Here is a 16,817-nt window from a genome sequence, read left to right as displayed (position 1 = left end):
AAGTTCACCAAAACGACAATGATTTGAATAGAGAAAAATCAAACAAGCATATTGCTAACAATTTAATAAAATTCAGTTTTTAAATAAGAAAATTGTGACATTTCACTAATTTTCACAAAAACACTGTCTTCACAGGTGATATTCATATAAATGTGCCGATTTTGTCACCCACCTACAATTTCTTTAGGCTTTTATTCTTTGAATTATAGAATATCTTTAGAGTTAACAATATGGAAGCCCTTCATTGAATCAAAATATATTACAAAAATGGCAATTAAACATATTCATTGAAGAACCAAGCCTTGTTTTGAATTATTATGAGGCAAAATATAAAATGTGTCATATATCAATAAATCACAAAAGAAATTGTGAGTGGATGATGTTGTTGAATCTCTGATTTGCATACAGACCAGGATGGCTGTTTTATGAAAGTAACTGAAACTTTCTTATTTTACATCTGATTTTAATGAAAATTTCAGTGTTGTGCCCATTTGATCTTCCTCTGTTCATTAAAATCAGCTCTTGTTGGGGGTAGACTTTGTCCTTACAATTCAAAGAAATTCTTTGTTACTACTAAATTTCAAGGAAAGAAACATTCATAAATTTGAATCAATAAGTATAGAGGTATATCATATTCTTTTTGGTTTTCACATCATAAGCTTCAAGGAATGTAGCATTAAAAAAAACTCTCAATAAGTACATTAATTCATTAAGGAATAAGAAGGTACATGTAGCTCAATCAGATATTGCTTGACTTAGAATGCTGTAAAATCAAATATATTGCAACAAATTAGTACATATACCCATGGACCTACCACAGTAGTAGCAAGCCCATGATCTACCTGAATGTGAACAGATTATCATACAGACTTATGAATATTACAATTTGACAAATCAAATATCAATAAATCAGGAACCTATGGCACACAGACAACTACCTTTTTAATTGTATAAAAAAAACTATGAATTAGTTCAAATGAACTTGATGTCTGTGTCGTTCATTCTTTTTAAATTAGGATATTTTCTCATTTTCTTTCGACTAAAACTCTTTACGTAGCATGTCATAAGAGTGGCATGAAGACAACTTATACTGAGACTGAATGGGTTTTTATTGGCAGAAATGTTCTCTCTAGCAAATCCTCTGGAAAGATTAATCGAGGGAAGCTATTCAAGTGGGAATCTTCTGCATAAAGAGTTCTTTTGATCCCGTTCCAAAGTACATCATAAACTGTCTGGCAAAGGCTCGCTGCATAATAATGCAAATATGCTGGCTGGAACTTCACAATATGGTAATCATCAAAATACCACTTTTTATTCTTCAAATTATGCTAACATATAAAAAAGTTGCATTAGCTCAGGGAGGGAGGGGTGGATGTGAATGTTGACTCTTTATGACCCTTTATACTTTTAAATTAATATTTAATTTCCACACAGATTTTGAAGATATTGAAACCGCCAATTGCTTACAATATCACCAAAGGTGATATATCTATTCATTCAAGTTTCTTTCCATGTCATGTTGATATCATCACTCCGACAGCGGGCAGCCTCAGACCAACATACATGGAATCAAACAAAATATACCATAGTCCAGCATGGCCCCTGCATAGGGAACCTTTCCCAAAGCCTACCATAGAGGGAGACTCACAAGCCCGCCCATCAAGCGCCCACCTACAACAATTTAGAACTGGACCATATTGTAGGTGGGTAATGGGGGAAGATTGGTGCTGAGTGGGCGATCTTATGTGTAGGGCTGTTCACTCTCTGAGTGAGATATACGTTTTGCACCCATCGATAGGTTTGTTTGTCAGCTCCGTCTTTAGGCCAAACCTTTGACCCGGTACCAGTTGAAAGGTGAATCGGCGAAGAAGCTTGGCAAGAATAACTCGTGTCTCCATCTACAGAGGATAAAATGCAGAGAAAAGTGTCTGCATTGGAATTGTCGTACAAACATGAGAATAATTGATACTGGCTTGATGATGGTGAAAGTGTAGGACAGTGATTCATGGTCACAAGTTGGTCACATGATAAAGGATGGTGTCCCATCAATCATCAATCGCAGCAATGGAACCTTTTGTTTTTTGCTGATCGCACTGTGACATAGTTCGAGGATGTGCAAAATGAAAGTCATTTGCCACTCATTTTTATTTTTTGTTGCATCATTCTTCATCACATTCAGTGACAATTGCACAAGGACTTAATGTCTCGAAAATGATTGTTTGCCCATCACCTTCACCAATCAATGGTGATTATTTGCTACCATCACATCTATTCTATTTGACACTTTCAAGACAACAGTATACACAATGCAAATTAATGACCATAATGGATAGAAATACTTTGTTTGCCTTTAAGCTACCAACCAGGAAACATAGCCTAGCTTACCATTGCGCCCTGCAGTCCTTCCCTCCCACAACTCCTACACAAGGATTAACATGCAAATCAATTACAATATAATGATGATGGTGAAGATGATGATGATATTGATGATGATGATGATGGTGGCCATGTTGATGATGATGGTGGAGGCCATATTGATGATGATGATGATGGTAATGGTGATGATGATGTGATGATGATGGTGATGGAGATGGAGATGATGATGGTGGTGGCCATGTTGTTGATGATGATGGTGGTGATGATGGTGATGATGATGATGATGCTGTTGATGATGATGGTGTGATGGAGATGATGATGGAGATGATGGAGATGATGGAAATGATGATGATGGTGAAGATGATGATGGTGAAGATGATCATAATATTGATGATGATGATGATGGTGGTGGCCATGTTGTTGATGATGATGATGGTGGTGATGATGGTGATGATGATGTGATGATGATGATGATGATGATGATGGTGATGAAGATGATGATGGTGGTGGCCATGTTGATGATGATGATGGTGGTGATGATGATGATGGTGTGATGGAGATGATGATGGTGATGATGATGGAGATGATGATGGAGATGATGATGATGGTGATGATGATGGTCAAATGACAACAAATAATTATGATTCAGGTGGTAATGATGTTGATTAAGATAATAGTGATGATGGGTCTGATGTCACTGCTAATGATTTACTTCTAATTTCTCTCCTCTACATTTGAACTATTAATAAGACATAAATGCGCAAAAAAAATAAAGCTTACCATTGCCATTGGCTGACCAATACACGTCCTTTGACCCAGTGAGAATGGGAAGTATGCATATAGGTGACGAGGCCTAGATGAAAGGAGAAAAAAATATCTGTAGTAAGAAAAGACAAACTGCTCCATCATCATCACTGGCAAGCTGAAATACAGTTTCTCCCTAACCAACAAGGGGGGGGGTCAAATTGTCCTTCCCTCTATTAGGTATAATAATAATAATAATGGTATATTTACCAAGGGTAGCCACTTCAGTTCTGAAAACTGTTGTCCCAGCGGGCGCTGCTATTATTATTGTTGAACAAGTACAGCCTATGATGTAGTCACTCACATCATAACCCAGCTAATCTAGGCTAGGCTAGGTGCAAAATGCTTTTTGAGGAATTATTTCCTGCTGGTACCCATTTACCTCACCTGGGTTGAGTGCAGCACAGTGTGGATAAATTTCTTTTTGAAGGAAAACACGCCACATTTGCAGACCATTATGATATGCCCGTAAACAAGTAGTTTCTTTCAAGTCTTGTGCATCTTTTACGACCACGTTTATGATCATTTGGTAATCAAATAAAAAAATCTACATTCGGGCAATTCAAAGCAAAAGTGGATATTTTCCAAATATTTATATTGGTTCTATATTGGTTCTATTTTAAATCTCAATCAAAATTTTCTATTAAAACTCATATGGGATTTAAAATGAATTGAATTGCATTGAATTGGATTTCATAAATACAAAAGGGGAACATGATTACCCCCAATTTTTTTCTTACGCATCTCCTTATAGGAGAACTGAAACCATACAAAATATTTTACACATGGGAATACATATTTTGTTCTCACTACATTTCAATTTAACAGTAAACTATTGCTTGTTTTGCAATATTTTCTTTTGGATAATCTGAAGGTCATCATTTTACATCATTTCAAAAGAAAATTTCAAAATATAAGTTCGTTTATGTTGCCCGTGTGTGCATATTTCAGATGTCACTCCGTAATCATCACTCCGAAACCAGGTATGGGTTTATGTTTTAAGTTGTAATTAATGAAGAAATACACAAATCTTTTTATGTAATGCAGCATATTAAAGCTGGAACAACATAGAATGGTGATAGCCATTTAAAGTTCAGAGTTTAAGCAATATGTTTTCTCCTCAAATATGCATGTCTATTTTACGTCACTCTGTAACCATGATTATGAATATTCATCTCATTAATTCAGTGGATCAAAATAACAAATGTTTTTATTTTGAAAAGTTGGGTTTCAGCAAATACTTTCAGGTACCATTTCTTTGCAAATAACTATTGAAATATGGTGATATCTTTGTTTGAATGCTAAAAACTTGTTTCTGAATGTCACTCCGTAACCGTTTTCCAAGAATTTGTGTACAACCAAACGGCGATTCTGTCAAATGACAGAAAACACTGCTAATTCCAAATTTGCAATTGCATTATAATTCATCATCATTAATAACTGATAAAAATCAAATTCTGGAACACGTTTAGTGATAAAATCAATTAGATGTATAAATGAATAAATTAAAAACATACAAATTTGACAAAACGAATATTACTAACAGAATACATCAAAGGTTTTATTTGTTTGGAATGTTTTTTTTTATAAAGTTGTTGCAAAGGATTTGGTATTTCACACTTGATATATTACATCCCACAAAATGGTGTTGTTGATGATAAAAATGAAATGGCAACACCCTTTACACTTGTCTAAAAATCTATGCATAGAAATATCAATGTAAAACAGGAAAGCGAGGAACAAAGGAAGAGAAAGTTATGTATAGAAAGAAAGAAGAGATATGGAGGTAGGGGGAGAGGGGTAAGGATCAGCAAAGAGGATTTGCAGACTTACTTTTCATCTGAGGATTTAAATCGTTCTGGTCTGAATTCATCAGGATCATCAAAATATAACTCCATCTTACCCATGATAAAATTATTCACCTGAAATAAACAGTATTTTCACAGAGTGATATATATTTTGTTATCTACAAGTCACTTAATTTTCACTTTAAAAGTGAAAATTGGGTGTCTTGATTCTTACATAAAATTATGCTAAAAAGTTAGTGGACCCCACTCCAAAATGCACTCCTTCATGCAGAGTGTTGAATGTAGATAACACTATGTTTGGCAAGCCCAGTGAAAGAAACTTTAATGAATGTAATATGTTATGACCTGACTTCATAACTAACCATTTAAAACATGGCAGAACTTCAAATATATTTCATTTTTCTGGCAGGGTTCACTAAGTTTTGAGCACCATATATATATATATGGTGTATATCTGTCCATAATTCAACCAACCTGTATGTAACTCATGTTAATAGAAATCAATATCCTATAGCTCATTGCTGTTCTAAATAGAATCATAGTAATTACTGTACATTAACGTTCAACAGATTTGAAAGATTGGCACCAAAACTATTCATCCAATCGTTTAAAAAATAACTGAAACCAACAAAAATCCATTTAATTGTGCATAAATCTATCAATCTATCCATTGACTTCTAAAGCATCAATCCATCAATTCTTCCTTCAACCAATAAATCCATTTAACGATCCTACAATCTATTCATCCTCACATTCTTCTTATTAATCCACCCTCCATTAATCAGCCATTCCATTCATCTCTCCATCCATTCATCTATCCATTCATCATTCCTTCCAGATGTCCACCAATCAAATCATCTGCCCATGCAACAATCCATTCATCCATTCTTCATCCATACATCCTTCCATCCATATATCTGTCTATCCATCCATCCATCCATATATCTGTCTATCCATCCATCTGATCATTTCTTCATTAAACCTATCCTAACCCTGGTTCCCTTTGGTAAGGTATATACACAGCATTCTACATGTACCTCATGGCCAATAAGAATAATTCATCCATCTATCTATCCATCCACCCACCCACCTATCTATCCATCCATCCATTCACCCACCCACCCACCCACCTATCCATCCATCCATCCATCCAACCATCCATCCATCCATTTATCTATCTTATCAATCTTGTCAATCCATCCCTTCTTCATTAGACCTACCCTAACTCTGGTTCCTTTTGGTAAGGTATATCCACAGCATTCTATCTCATGGGCTAATACTCTTGAAGCACCACTCACTGGAGGAAACTGTCGCATTGATTCTTTCATCACCTTCAAAACAATTTGAAGAAAAAAAACGTTTTAATGAACAGGATCAAAGACACTGCAAGGTGAAGACTGGATACTCAATATAGCGCATAATGCATAAGTTTGCATTTGCATCATGTATTAAACATAGGGGGACATGATATGAGGGTTGAAGGAGGGGGCAATTTTGACATTTTAGAATTTGTTTTCTCTTCAACAACTGCTAGAAAAAATGTGGAGTGGATATATTTTAGAGACTCCTGGGAAAGGAGTGGTGCGAAAGTTTTGGTTACTCAACACTTCCCCCTGATCGGAATTTAAAGAAGACACACAAAAGTATCAAAGGCCATTAAGAAATTCACTGAGACCAATCGACAGCTCATTCAAAACTTTAGAAGTTATGAGTTAATTCAAGCCCTGCTTATCTATCTTTCATCTCCTTTTAATATAAATCTTGTAGAATAGTCCATGCAATGACAGCATTTAGATTAAGCATCACTATTCTGGGTCAGCATTACAACTTGAAAACTACATACCCCCAGCACCATCCACATCTATGGTGAGCAGAGGCATAAACATATGAGGAGTCTTACCAACATCAAATATTCCAGCTTTGCCAGATCACTGTATTCTACATACACACGGTCACCTAGTACTTCCTCTAACTCAACTAAAATCCTGCAACAAAGAATCATATGGAGTAAACTTTAATATTCCCCAAGTAGAACATTCACCAAAGTCAAAGCAAATGTTGAGACCAGAAGAAGAAAACACATTTTATGATAACCTCTTCTAAGTCACACAGATTCATGTCCCAGTAGATTCGACTTTATAGGTGTAAACAAAATCTAGTGTATATTTGATGATAAAAAAATTGATCAATTGAATAAAGTTACACTATTGGTAATTCTACATCCCATCAGCAGTCAAACAATATTTTAGACTACTAAATATCTGACATTTCAAATAACAAAAGAAATGCAAAACAGCAAACACATGACACAGTTGGCCTTTTCTTTTTTTTGGGGGGGGGATGCTACCCATTATACGAAAATTGTTTTTTAAATTAAGCAAATTTAACCCCAAGATTACAAATGGCAGGTGATGGTAAGGTGGTTCTATGTTTGTATAATTAATCCAAAATACAATACACAGGGAGCGCCTTATCCTTTAAAAGTTGTGCACAGACAGCACTCCCCCCCCCCCCCCCCCCCCCCCCGTCACCGCCTCCTCTGAAATAATCCAGTCATCTTATACTTAGAAGTGCCAAAAAAATGTTATTTCACAGTGCTTTTTTCATGAAATTTTTAGTTTTATGCTCGTCTGATTCTCCTTTGTACACAAGAATGAAATTAATTCATTTTTGGTGTGACTACACTATACATGTAGGTAATACGTCTTTACAATTCTCATAAACAATGACTAGACATCATTTATGTTTCAATGTCGTTACCACTTGTACTCACTTTTTCAAGACATCTGGATGTCTACATATTTGTTGCAGTGTAAAAGATAAATGATTTCCTGTTGTTTCCTGACCTGCGTGGAAAGATTGAATAGTAGGCTTTCATACAACACTGTGCATTACAGGTGACCACAAATGAGTTTGTAAGTGACCTTTGACATCATAAATGACCACCATACACTGATGGGAATACATGTAGTTCAAGATTTGATTAACAGCTTCACATGAGAGCTCATTTATGCACATAAGTTCTCAAAATAATGAAATGGAAGATGCTGTTGGAGGAAGAGAGTTGGGCTGATGATGGTGGATGCACTGAAACATACAAAAGCGGAAAGAGGGGTCAGATTACAGTCCCCAGTTTTCCATCATATGGAAAATTGAAAAATCACAGAAGACAAAATTCAGAGAAAACAATGTCTTTCAAGCTAATAAACTAATAAATTAATCAGTGTGGTTTGTGCTGTACAATTTGAATATGAAAACAGTAGAACACAGAAGAACACATTGACATTTTATTTAAAAATAAAAGAAAACCATGGCCTCTGGGGTAAGGGTTTTTGCTGTGAGTGAGAGGTTAATCCATCTACTCATGTTCAAGTGGACAAAAGCCGTTCTTAAATTCTATACTTCCCACTATTATTTTTTTTTCTTTATTTTTGTTTTTAATTGCTGTTCTTCTGTTCTACCAATCTACTGAATTGGTTGGATCTTGAGATCTTTGTTTTCCAATCTCAAAAGTTGATTGGAAGATATTGTTTTGTTTTATCATCAGTAATGAATGTAAAAAGTGAGTAGCCTAGATAGGCCAATGGCTTCTTGTTGCTCCCTCACATCCCATTCATATACTTTATGTTTTATCTTCAGTTGTTAATTTTGTCTAAATTGTACAACTGTCATTGTTGTTTTTACTCTATTGATTAACTCACTATGTGTTGTACCCTGTTTTAAGAGATGTGAAATAAACAAATTTGAATTGAATTTGAGTTTGAATTAATCATTCTTGAAAGAGCTTCAAGATTCTTTTCACCTGCAATGAAAAACGTGACAAACTCATCAATCATTTCCTCTAAACCAAAGACCTGATCTCCTTTGAGTTCTTCAGAAGCATCTAGAAGGTATGTGAGAATGTCCCGAGGGACATCATCTCCGCGAGCTCTGGCTTCTTTTCGTTGTAGGATACAGTCACGACCAATCTGACGAAGTAGACGGCAAGCATCCCTTGACTCCTCACGGAAAGTCCTGGCATTGGATGTTAGGTTAAACTGAAGGGAATAGAATACCATATTAATAGAAAATAGTAGTAGTAGTAACAATCCAGTTACATCATGATATTCCCCTCTGAAGAAAAATCTGAAAAATAGCCAAGGAACTTTAAGTCACCGCCGAAGACAGGGGCGGGGTTACCAGGGGAATTCAGGGTTACCAGCTCTTGCATAATAAAGAAATTGAAAATGATTTTTTCAAGGCGAGTCTGCATGGTAGTTTTATCATTTGACTTTAAAAAGGAGTAAAAACAGCATGAGAATGTTCTTGGGCAAAATATTTCACATAAAAAATAAATGAAATTAAATAATCTGAAAAAAAATTATTTAAAAAAATCAGAATTCCTATCTAAATCTAGCTTAATCTCTAAGGGAGTCCCCGGATTCACCTTAACAATCACCAAAATGACCCTCAGCCCCTCCCTCTAATTTACTCTATTCAGTGCATCCTTCCCCCCCCCCTCCCCCTCAACCCAACGCCCCTACTATTCTCCCCCACTTGCTTCTTTCATGTCTTCAAAATAAGCTGAAATTATTAAGGCTATAAATAAAAAAAAATCTGAAATCAGCTAAAAATCTGAACTCTCACACCCCTGTTGTATATAGCCTTGCTCTGCCATGAGGGCGAGACAAATAATGGATGGATGAACAAAAAGGTTGATTATTTTATGGAGCTGCCTAGACTTATCGCCATATCACATCAACAATTATACACAACAGGAAAAGCTGTTGAAAATAAATCAAGACAAAGAAGATAATTTGGCCTTTATATTATAAAGGATAAGGTCCTAGTCGAATGTGAGCATTACTGATACAGTATATCAGTGAATGAATATTGCTAGACTCCTGCAAAATAAAAGGGCCTATTAAAAGAAATCAAATTTCTATAAAATCCAGTTAATTCGTTTTTCCCCGAAATCCTTTAACAGCAGTAAATGCATAGTATAGTGTATCAGGTACCCTATACTGTACTATGTAAATATATAGTAGTGGTACATCAGCAGGCCAATTAGTAACTGAATAAAATATTTAGAACAGTAGCGAAAATAAAATAAAAAATAAAATTTGTCTGAGAATCTTACCGAGTACCACGGATCAAGAAGTGATTTCTGCAAGCCTTGGAGGGCTTTAGTAGCAGCTTTTGGAAAAGGACAGTTAGCATCTTCAAGAATGTCAAGCTCAAGACCAAAACCAACCTGTACAAAATTACAATGAAATTCAAAATGATAATCTTAAATGTACTGAAATTGGAGTTATTCAGTGCTTCAATTTCAGGACTACATTAAAATAATTATCTTTATTCTGTCGTAGAAGTGAGTTTATTTACATGATTACATACGAGTGAGTTTTATTTCATGATTACGTATCATCTTTAACAGGGGACTTCACATATATATAAACAAGGCAAACGCCAAGCGTTGTCTCGCCTGCATATTGCAGTCATGAAGAGACTGCATGTCAAAACTATAGGTCATGTCATTAATGGAACAAACAGATGCAAAAAGCATCCGAACATACAGTACCAGTCAGATATCTTTAATACCTGTTTTGAAGCTATAGAAAGTTATTGTGTGTACAATACAGCACAGTGCCAGTCATGGAAAGTTCACTGACCTTTGACCTTAATCAAATTCAACCCTCATTCGAACTTGACCTGCACCTTCAATAGATGGACCTCTTGTATGAATTTGGCACTCCTACCTCGAAGATATAGAAAGTGATTGTGTGTACAGCACAGCACAGTGCCAGTCATGGAAAGTTCATTGACCTTTGACCTTATTCAAATTCGGCTCACATTTGAACTTGACCTGCACCTTCAAGAGATGGATCTCTATTATGAATTTGGCGATCCCACCTCGAAGCTATAGAAAGTTATTGGGTGTACAACACAACACAGTGCCAGTCATGGAAAGTTCATTGACCTTTAACCTTATTTAAATTCGACTCATATTCAAACTTGAACTGTGCCTTCAGGAGATGGACCTCTGGTATGAATTTGGTGATCCCACCTCGAAGATATAGAAAGTAATTGGGTGTACAACATAGCATAGTGCCAGTTATGGAAAGTTCATTGACCTTTGACCTTATTCAAATTTGACTCATATTCAAACTTGACCTGTGCCTTTAGGAGATGGACCTTTGGTATGAATTTGGTGATCCCACCTCGAAGCTATAGAAAGTTATTGGGTGTACAACACAATTGTGCCAGTCATGGAAAGTTCATTGACCTTTGACCTTATTCAAATTTGACTCATATTCAAACTTGACCTGTGCCTTCAGGAGATGGACCTCTGGTATGAATTTGGTGATCCCACCTCGAAGATATAGAAAGTTATTGGGTGTACAACATAGCACAGTGCCAGTCATGGAAAGTTCATTGACCTTTGACCTTATTCAAATTTGACTCATATTTGAACTTGACCTGTGCCTTCAGGAGATGGACCTCTGGTATGAATTTGGTGATCCCACCTCAAAGCTATAGAAAGTTATTGGGTGTACAACACAATTGTGCCAGTCATGGAAAGTTCATTGACCTTTGACCTTATTCAAATTTGACTCATATTCGAACTTGACTTGTTCCTTCAGGAGATGGACCTCTGGTATGAATTTGGTGATCCCACCTCGAAGATATAAAAGTTATTGGGTGTACAACACAATTGTTGACGACAACGACGACCACGCCGCCGACGCCAGAAATAGTGATACCTATGTCTCGCTCCGCTACGCAGGCGAGACAAAAATGATGGTCTTTTAAACTGACATTTTAACTGATTTGACTGAACTTTATCTTTATTGTGATCATTTTAAGCTTACATTTCATGATTTCACACAAAGGTGAATGGGTAAATCATCCAGAAATTTTTATTTGATAACAATCGACTTTGATTTTAAAGACTTTTTCATGAAATCACTGTTTGCTGCAATTCCAAATAACTCAAGTCCTTTTGCAAGGCATTTATCTACATTTGCCACTCTCAACCCAGGTGTAGTAAATTGGAACCAATAGGATAAAATTCCTTGAATACATGAGTGCCCAGCTAAAGCCGGAGTTATAATGACATTATCATGTTAAGCATGGTTGGCTGGGATGACTATTTTCGGAACTGAAGAGGCTACCCTGGGTAAATACATGACTTTATTATTAATTTTAAACAGTCAAGTTCTACTTTCAGGAAACTATTGACACTGTATTTTTGTTTTTATCAAGTTAAACACTTCTCCCTACCTTACCAATGACATCTAGAGTAATCATGTTAAATTTATCTCCCATGGCAACCACAGTCTCACCATCAGACCTCTTCATCAGGTCCTGGACTAGCTGATCGGCACTTTCATTAAAGATGTTCATTAATCCCTTTAGGTATCTGCATGTAAATCAACATATCTTGTTTGTTTTATTCTACATTCCAACAATATACACAGAGTAACATTTTACATCGTATAAAATGAACATAGGAAAACAAACTACATGTAGGTCGATGTAAAGGGTACTACATTTATTTCATATTCTTAAATTATGTAATTATACTCGTTAACAGCCAAAACGACCACCATGGTTTCACAAAATATTATTCAACGAATGGTTTGTAGCCTAAGTATTCACTGTATGATAATTCCACAAAGACTAAAAATATCTTCCATATGAGTGAGTATATACAATGTATTTGAGGATACCACTATTGATAGATACACAACAATGATTGGTATGGTATTGGAGGGGCTTAACCCTCAATAGACTGGGCTATTTCGACGCCTAAGAAGACTGGGGGGGGGGCTGAATCAGCCCCCCCCCTTATGATCTCGACCATCGATGGCACGATCACGACGAAAATTGGCACACGCGTTACCCATAGCATTATCTACAAAACTACAGTGTATAACATCAAATTCTGCAAAAAATGTCATGTCTCATTAATTATACTAATTTAAGCGTAAAATCATAGTTTGCTCTAATTAATAAAATCATGCCCCTGAAATGCTAATTTTTGTTTCACAAAAATATGTTTCACAAAAATCATCTGATCAAATTTATTTAAAAAATTTCAACATCACATTTATTTTCTTATCTATTCTATTGTTTTCTAAATTTCTTATGTATTTCTCTGTTTTTCGACTTTTAGTTTTTTATTGTTTTTTCAATGGAAATTGTCGGGGACTTTATTTTGACCATAAAAAAGATAAAATTAATTGATTTTAAGCAGTAAAAGGAAAAATAATGATACATTTATGAATTTTGGCTAAAAACACTATTTGCATTGGATTTGTACACAAATTCACGTTTTTGAGTAATTTGGGGTCTGCATGCACTTACGAAATGTTGCGTAATTTCGGAACCGCGTACCCGGGGGTCACAATTTTGGTCTCAAAAGTTGCGCAAGACTTGAAAGTAAAAAGTCAGTGAGCAACGCGGTCGTCTCACGAAAAATGTCGAGGGGGGGTTGAATCAGCCCCCCCAGTCTTTTTAGGGTTAAGACTACGCCGCCGTATGCATATTAGACTAGATGAGAAACTGGACTTTCCAATCCGGGGAATTGGGGAGAGCTGATTGAGACTTTGCAAATATTGCATTAATAATGTAGTATGGTATCCTTGCTTTATTTTATCTAAAGAATTTTATATTATTTATATACAGAACAATTCCTTAATATATCAAAAATTAGCATAATAGAATGGTTCACTAGTATAAAATGTTGAGTAACTTCGGAACCTCATGCATGGATGTTGGAATTGGTCTCAAAAGTTGTACAAGACTTGAAAGAAAATAGTCATGAAATAGAGTACCGAAGCATGAAATCAGTTGCCGTGGTGTCATGGCGGGCTGGTTCTAAACAGAGTCGCACCTGACGGTCGTCTGTACACATTTTGGCTCATCTGAATAGGTTGCAAGCGATCATTCCAGGCTGGTTCTACACAGGGTTGCATCTGATGTTTGTCTGACCATATTTTGGCTGGACTGAATAGGTTGCATGCAATCATTCCGATAGCAGCCATTTTCTCCTATGAGACACACGCTTTCATTCCGGTAGGGTGTTTCATAAAGCTGTTCTTAAAGGACAAGTCCACGCCAACAAAAACTTAATTTGAATAAAAAGAGGAAAATCCAACAAGCACAACACTGAAAATTTCATCAAAATCGGATGTAAAATAAGAAAGTTATGACATTTCAAAGTTTCGCTTATTTTTAACAAAATAGTTATATGAACGAGCCAGCCACATCCAAATGAGAGAGTCGATGTGTCACTATTTCTTTTGTTTTTTATTGTTTGAATTATACAATTTTTCAATTTTTATGAATTTGATGATTAGGACCTCCTTGCCTGAAGCACAAAATGTTAAATAATGGAATTCCACGTGTTCAGGGAGGAATGAAACTTCATTTCACATGACAATGGCAAGAAAATCCAAATATTTCAAACAATAAAAAACAAAAGAAATAGTGAGTGAGTGACATCATCAACTCTTTCATTTGGATGTAACTGGCTCGTTCATATAACTATTTTGTTAAAAATAAGCGAAACTTTGAAATGTCATAACTTTCTTATTTTACATCCGATTTTGATGAAATCTTCAGCATTGTGCTTGCCTGATTTTTCTCTATTGATTCAAATCAAAATTTTTCTGAGGTGGACTTGACCTTTAAGATACGAATGACTTTATGAACGTCTGGTGATCCTTTCTTGTGCTCTGTGATATCCCTATGTAATTGAGTTATGACCTAAGAACATCTTCCAGTCGTGCGTAAAGTCGTTGGTAACTTTACAAACAGCTTTATGAAACACCCACCGGGTTCATTTGTTTAGAACCAGGCAGCCATGACAACCATGGCAATTGATGTCATTGCTTTGGTACTCTATACTGCAGCACCTCCCTCACAGTATGTTGTCAAAATATTATGCAAATGATGATAGGGGTGATTTTTGCCCGTCTCTGCCCTCTAATTCTGCCTTCCCCCAGGCTCAATACGGGATAAGAACAGGATAAATACATACTGACGGTGAAAAGCAGGATTAAAGAGCGCCCTCCTCTTTGCCCATCGTGAGTGGTCAGTCTCACTGACCAATGATCTTCCTACGAACCTGGTACCAAAGAGAGATTGGAAAGGAGAATACTCTACTGTAGGTTTGGTATGCTTGCTATTCGTCATCACCATCTGAAAAATAAAAGAATAGCATGAAGTATTAACCATGAGTAATTCTACAGTTTAGTGTTAATAGCTGGCGTTAGTCCATGTTGGGGCAGTTTATGAATAGCTAACATGATGAGTTACAGCTACATGTAGACAGACTATTCCAAGCTATTGGTACTTCAACACCAATCTCAACAACAGCTGCAACAACAATGCAAGTTCAGCAATGACAGCAACAACACCTACATGTATACTAACATCAACACGAACACCAACACCACAGCCAATATGGGTCAATCCATGTCAAATCAACCAATGCTTGTCACCCGACCCTCTTCGATTTTCTTTAAACTCGCACCAAATGTTGCCCCAAGTGTCTGACGGAAAAATCTGAAATATTTTGCCCCAAGGTCAAATGGTTGCTAAGATACAGCCTCCCATAGCAACCAATGCGCACTCAAAGAAATTATTTTAAATAAAATTGCCTATTTTTGATTGACTACTGCAGCAAAGTTTGATTGATAACAGTCTTCATTTTAAGTAAATTGGAAGAACTTTTTGGTCTAAACATGCAGAGTATACTGTAGCGCGGACCTGTCAACCGGATTTCGCACACGAGGTCACCGAAAATGGCGTTAAGCATCTGTGTCAATGATTTCAGAAGCATGTTTGGAGGCTCATAAATCCAAAACTAAATTAGCTTAGAACCAAATATTATGCACATTTATGGACTTTCATATACTCAACAGAATTACAAAAAATTGACGCAAGAGTAAGCGTCGTTTTCCTGTAGGGCGCCCTCAAAGTTGGATTTTTTTCAAAAGATGCCAAGTTCAAGGTCACGGATCACCTCCCGTCCCATCGAGGAGGGGGACCAATTTTTGTGTTTTGATAGACATTTACCCATATTTTCAAGTGTTACTTGAGAAATTTTGCTACCGGAATGTTTAGGGGCTGATTTGCGCATTCCAAAATGGTCGTAAACACCCTAAATTTGACGTTAATGACACATACATGCTTTTCAACACTTTTCAAATTGTGATAACTCAAAGATGAAATGCCAAGAGACATTGATATCTTCTTTGATGATAGTCTGTAATTGGTATTAAAAGGATATATCTTCAGAAATAGTTTTTGTTGTTGGTAATGACCTTGAAAACACACCTAAAATTCATTAAAAACAGTAAATTGGCTAATTTTCCAGAATCATATGGCATTCAAATGGTGTTTACATTGACTTTCAAATGGGTGTCATTTCAATACAAAGGGTGAGCTTAAGCCAAAACTTGAAAGACATGTACAACTTTTGTTCTACTTTAAGCAACATAAAATATTTGAACTCAAAACTATATAATTTGACCTTGAAATTATTCCAAATATAGCTGATTATTGCTTCGTAAGTAGCATATTCAAATTGCGCGAGTACATTGCACTTTGCAACACATTTCAAAATGGATTTTCTCATAGAGAGAATACCTGATCAGGCTGATATTTGCAGTATTGGTAGTCTGTAATGAGTTCTTGGAGGATCTACAGATTAAGTGCCTATTCTCTCATGACAATGACCTTGAAAATACAGCTGAAAATCATGAAAATCAATAAATCATACAATTTTCATTAGTAATCAAGTGTTTTTACCCACTTTTCATTGTGTGTTATTCCATC

General features: G+C 36.0%; 1 protein-coding gene across 1 annotated transcript in view; it reads right to left on the bottom strand.

The window, feature by feature from the left end:
* Nucleotides 1-573: 573 nt before the first annotated feature.
* The window catches only part of LOC121416788 (cholesterol 24-hydroxylase-like), a 32,668-nt gene continuing 16,424 nt past the window's right edge, over nt 574-16,817 (bottom strand). Inside the window, exons 4-13 of the mRNA XM_041610308.1 lie at nt 15,016-15,176; nt 12,252-12,390; nt 10,108-10,221; nt 8,791-9,025; nt 7,762-7,834; nt 6,889-6,973; nt 6,209-6,319; nt 5,014-5,102; nt 3,157-3,229; nt 574-1,898 (exon numbers count right to left, since the gene is read on the bottom strand). Of these exons, the coding sequence (XP_041466242.1) occupies nt 1,758-1,898; nt 3,157-3,229; nt 5,014-5,102; nt 6,209-6,319; nt 6,889-6,973; nt 7,762-7,834; nt 8,791-9,025; nt 10,108-10,221; nt 12,252-12,390; nt 15,016-15,176 (1,221 nt within the window). The 3' untranslated portion in view covers nt 574-1,757. The remainder of the gene's footprint in view (nt 1,899-3,156; nt 3,230-5,013; nt 5,103-6,208; nt 6,320-6,888; nt 6,974-7,761; nt 7,835-8,790; nt 9,026-10,107; nt 10,222-12,251; nt 12,391-15,015; nt 15,177-16,817) is intronic.

This window comes from Lytechinus variegatus, chromosome 1, assembly GCF_018143015.1.
Source record: "Lytechinus variegatus isolate NC3 chromosome 1, Lvar_3.0, whole genome shotgun sequence".
Classification (NCBI taxonomy): domain Eukaryota; kingdom Metazoa; phylum Echinodermata; class Echinoidea; order Temnopleuroida; family Toxopneustidae; genus Lytechinus; species Lytechinus variegatus.
This window is presented reverse-complemented; position numbering and strand designations above follow the sequence as displayed.